The sequence below is a fragment of the Callospermophilus lateralis genome, unplaced genomic scaffold (genome assembly GCF_048772815.1).
Source record: "Callospermophilus lateralis isolate mCalLat2 unplaced genomic scaffold, mCalLat2.hap1 Scaffold_1734, whole genome shotgun sequence".
In the NCBI taxonomy this organism is placed as follows: domain Eukaryota; kingdom Metazoa; phylum Chordata; class Mammalia; order Rodentia; family Sciuridae; genus Callospermophilus; species Callospermophilus lateralis.
In genome coordinates this window covers 201,146-206,471 of record NW_027512799.1, presented here as the reverse complement: position 1 = coordinate 206,471, position 5,326 = coordinate 201,146, and the positions used below count along the sequence as shown (strand labels likewise).

The 5,326-nt window shown below is 37.0% G+C and overlaps 1 protein-coding gene across 1 annotated transcript; it reads right to left on the bottom strand.

Annotated features, from left to right (window-relative positions):
• Nucleotides 1-4,390: 4,390 nt before the first annotated feature.
• Nucleotides 4,391-5,326, bottom strand: LOC143387116 (olfactory receptor 14C36-like). The gene has a single exon (XM_076841752.1). The coding sequence runs from the start codon at nt 5,324-5,326 to the stop codon at nt 4,391-4,393; it is 936 nt and encodes a 311-aa protein (XP_076697867.1).

Sequence of the window (5,326 nt, the reverse complement as noted above, 5' to 3'; positions counted from 1 at the left end):
ACAATATGCTGTCTTCAAGAGAGTCACCCCATGGACAAAGACATCCACAGGCTGAAAGTGAAAGGATGGGAAAAACTTATCATCATATGGATTTCAACAAACACCTAGGAGTTTCCATTCTCATCTCAGAAAAAGTAGACTTCAAACCAAAGCTAGTCAGAAGAGACAAAGAAGGATAGTCCATACTTGTCAAGGGAACTTATATTTATAAGTTTTATGTCTTCAGCAAGACATAAAACTTATAAATATTTATGCCCCAAACAATGGAGCATCTACATACATCAAACAAACCCTTCTCAATTTCAAGAATCAAATAGACCATAACACAATAACACTGGGTGACATCTCTCACTATTGGACAGATCTTCCAAACAAAAACTAAATAAAGAAACTATAAAACTATATAATACAATCAATAATTAAGACTTAGACATATATAGAATATTCCATCCATCAACAGGCAAATATACTTTCTTCTCAGCAACACATGGCTCCTTCTCTATAATAGACCATATCTTATGCCACAAAGCAACTCTTAGTAAATACAAAACAACAACAATAAGAATAGCAGAGATAATACCCTTAATTCTATCAGATAACAATGAATTAAATGAGAAATAAATGAAAAAGTAAAAAATTAAAGTTTCTTTAACAAATGGAGACTAAGTAATACAAAATTGAATGATGAATGGATACTAGAAGAAATCAAGGATGAAATAAAACATTCTTAGAGGTAAATGAGAACACTGATATAACATAACAAAATCTCTGGGACACTATGAAGGCAGTATTAAGAGGAAATTTATTGCATTGAGTTCATTCATTAAAAGAATAAAAAGTCAACAAATAAATGACCTAACATTACACCTCAAATCCCTAGAAAAATAAGAACTAATCAACACCAAAAGCAAAGGAAGACAGGAAATAATTAAAATTATAGCTGAAATGAATGAAATTGAAACAAAAGAAACAATTGAAAAATTGACAAAACAAAAAGTTGGTGGTTCCTTGAAAAAAAAAATAGATAAAACCCTAGCCATGCTAATGAAGAGAAAAGGAGAGAAAATTCAAATTACTAAAATACAAGATGAAGAAGGAAATATCACAACAGACATGTCTGAAATACAGAAGAGAATTAGAAACTATTTTGAAAATTTATAATACAATAAAATAGAAAATATAGAAGAAATCAACAAATTTCTAGAGACATATGACCTACCCAAACTGAAGGAGGAGGTCACACACAATATAAAGAGATCAATTTCAAGTAATGAAATAGAAAATGTCATCAAAAACCTACCAACCTAGAAAAGCCCAGGACTAGAGAGATTTTTAGCTGAATTCTACAAGACCTTCAAAGAAGAATTAACACCAATACTCCTCAAATTATTTTATGAAATAGAAATAGAGGGAACACTTCCAAACTCATTCTATGAGGCCAATATCACCCTGATTCCAAAATCAGACAAAAACACGCCAAGGAAAGAAAACTTTAGAACAATATCTCTAATAACATATATGTAAAAATTCTCAATAAAATTCTGGCAAATCAAATAAAAAATATATTAAAAAGATAGTGCACCACGATGAAATGGGGTTCGTCCCAGGAATACAAAATTGGTTCAACATTTGGGAATCAATAAATGTAATCCATCACATCAATATGATCATCTCAATAGATGTAGAAAAAGAATTTGATAAACGATAGCACCCCTTCATGTTCAAAACTCAAGAGATTTCTAACTATTGCCTGTGCTAAGTCTTTGTCTTCCATAGTTTTGATTCTACAAAACAGTGACAAACAGAAACACATACACAAAAAGGCTCTACCAAGGACTCCTAAATATAGTGTCCTTATAAGGGGAGACCTGATATTTCAGAAAATCTGGCTTACCAAAATATAACTTTGACATAATTAATATTACTATAAAAATTGTTTCTTGGATTCACAACTAGTACCCAAAGTAAATGCTTTTGCCAAATTCTGCAGAATTTCCATACCACATCCACACACTTAGAGGGTTTTGCATTATTTGATGTAATATGTGAGATATCATGGTATCCTTATATCAATCTTTCCTTTTTTCGTCTTCTTTACCATCAGCCTTTCAATATAAAACACAATTAAATGTCTAAAAGTGTGTTTCAAATGGACACTTCTCAATAGGACTGGTGGTTGCAATTCAATATCTTTCCAATTTTATCCATTAAATTTAAACTTCATTTACATGGACACCTCAACTCATGAAATACTCATGAATTAAGATTCAGTAAGCTTTTGTTGTAGAGGAAATGTGTGTAAAGGTGGAGTTCGCATATATAATTGTGTGTAGAATTCATCTGGGGTACTCCTTTTACTCTAGCAGGGAACATTGGAGCATTGAGGACCTGATGATATGGACACAGTGTGTGGACGGAGCTTGTGTGGATCATGTTACAGCAGATCAAGGCTTTCTGCATGAGCCAGTGCTGGGGTGCTCACTGGTTCCCATTACAAGTACTCCCTTGTCTGCACAAATTAAGAAATGCTTTAGATAATTAATTGCACTTATTTAAGCTTTTTAAAATTTTATTTAGTAATAAATGCATTAACACTTTTCTCCATTTTTTTCCTACTAGTGTACTTGTAAACAAAATTGTTTTTTAAAAATTTGGAATTTAATATAATGATTATGATATTGCATAAGAAATTTGGCTCAATTTGAATATAAGCATTCCTAGGTAACTTGACATTGATCCTGTGTCAGTTATAATTAATGGTTAGCAAAGCATATGCCAGGGAAGACACTAAAATGATTGGAGAGGAATATCTGTGTGAGATGATGTGTTGCCACAAGCGGGCTCAGGGGTGTACATCTGCAATCCCAGTGGCTCAGGACTCTGAGGAATGAGAATCTCAGGTTCTAAGTCAGCCTCAGCAACTTAGAATGTACCTGAACAACTTAGCCAGACCCTGTTTTCTGTGATTAAATAGAAAAAAAAGGGCTGGGGCTGGGCCCTTGGGTTCAACCCTGCTGAAAACAATAGCAACAACAACTTAAAGATGGCCACAAGACAGATACAGGGTTGCTTTCCAAATTCCAGGAAACTGGGGGGAATTTTGGAGTCCACAGAAGACACACTCTAGGTCAGACACTTAAACATTCCATCTTTGGTCATTATCAGGCATGACATATCACCATAGACATTACAGAATAAACCCTGGGGGAGGAACAATCAGAAGGCTGACCTCAACTCAATCCCCAAATTAGCTCCCTGACACTGGGTCACTCGTGGACATACTAAAATCCTGGCAGCCGATGTGCCTGAGGAAGGCAGGTGCTCTTCCCTAGTGGACATATTTGACTGTGGGATAAAGTGGGTGGTAACTATCACTCTGTTTACTTCGTGGACAAAAAGTGTCTTCCTTTTTCATATTCCAGATGGAGAAAAATATTATTGTGATTATCTCTAAGCATTTGGTAAAAAGTTCTTTAGGATTTGACTTTCATATGTTTTCAAATTAAACTGACACAATTATGTATTGTTATGGTTAAAGCTTCATCCCAGGGTTTTATAAACTGACTTCCAGACCACTCACTTATAATTGATCAAGCCTTTATTGAAGCACACTGGTGGCAGCTGACCAGAATATAAAGCTGTTCCCCTGATCAGCACAGAACAATTGCAAGGGCACTCCTTATAAGCCTGAAAACTGCAAAAGGGATGTTCAGGGGGTCTAGCCAATGCAAGCAAACCAGGTTACAGAAGCGGGACAGTGCAGTCAAGCAGAGGGAAGCCTAACCAATCACAGTTAGCCCAGTCACACCAGTTACAGAAACAGAGCCCTGTTACCCAAGTTACAGAAACAATACCCCATTAGGTAGTTCCATGTTCTTAAAGGTTTCTATAGCAAAAGGAAAAGAACATCTTGCCCCAGTCATGACTCTTCTACTTGGCATGGTTGTTTTACAGGATGAAGTCATAAAACAAAATGGAGTCACATTTGCTCCTACTATTACAGTATCACCGTGGTTAAAAAATCTGCTTTACATTTCTCTGTGCAAGAACAGGCTATATGACTATATGTTATCTCCATGTTTTATTTGTAAATCTTTCCTCTGTGACAGCATCTGAAACAGGTACTTTTTATATATAATGAAAATTTATATATTTACAAATGATTTCAGAAAACACAGTGAATTATATTTATATTTTAAATGCATTAATTTATGAAGGATCCATGGAAATGATATGGTAAATTACAAAAATATACCTTATAAAATAACTCAGCTTCTAATGATGTAATAGAACGGTAGACAGTGTAACTTGTAAAGCTCAAATATAAGGAGTATTGGATCTAATTAAGAACCATGATCAATGAAATTAAGATGATTCTGAAATGCAATCTTTACCATTTCCCTGAGAACAACTGTCTTTGCATTACTCTCCTTACAGCTTCCTTTACCTGTTTGTTTCTGAGACTGTAGATGAGAGGATTCAAGAAGGGAGGTACCAAGGTATAAAAGGCAGAGAGAAGTAGGTCCTGGAGTGTGTCAGAGGTTGCTGAAGGCTTCAGGTACACACCTGCACCAAAACTGAGGAACAGGGAAAACACGAGGATGTGAGGGGTGCAGGTAGAGAAGGCCTTCCCTGGGGCTCTGGTGGGAAATTTCAGCACAGCAGCAAATATGCAAAAATATGACATGGCAATAAAAGTAAAGCAACCACCACCAACTGCCACAGCCAAAACAAAAAGAATGACCTTGTTGCTGGTGGTGTCAGAGCAGGAGAGCCTCAGCAGAGAGGGGACTTCACAGAAGAACTGGTGGACCACATTTGACTGGCAGAAGGACAGCCAGAATGTGTTCCCAGTGTGCACACCTGCATACAGCAGACCACTGAGCAGGGAAGCCAGGGTCACGTGGACACAAATCTGAGGGTTCATGATGACGGGGTACTGGAGGGGCTGGCAGATGGCCACATAGCGGTCCCAGGCCATGATGGAGAGAAACAGAAGTTCAACACATGCACAGAAAATGACCAGGAAAATCTGTGTTGCACAGCCAGCCACTGAAATGGCCCTGTTGCCAGTGAGAGAATTGACACAGGCATTGGGGACAGTGATAGAAATGTAGCACATGTCCAAGATGGACAGGTTCCTGAGGAAGAAGTACATAGGTGTGTGTAGGTGCTTGTCAGCAGTGGTGACAGTGACAATGAGAAGGTTTTCTAACAAGGTATCCAGGTAGGTCATTGGAAATACTGTGAAATAGAGGAAACTCAGATCCCAGCCATCAGGAGAGGCCAGGAGGAGAAATTCAGTTACCATGGTGGAATTGGCCAT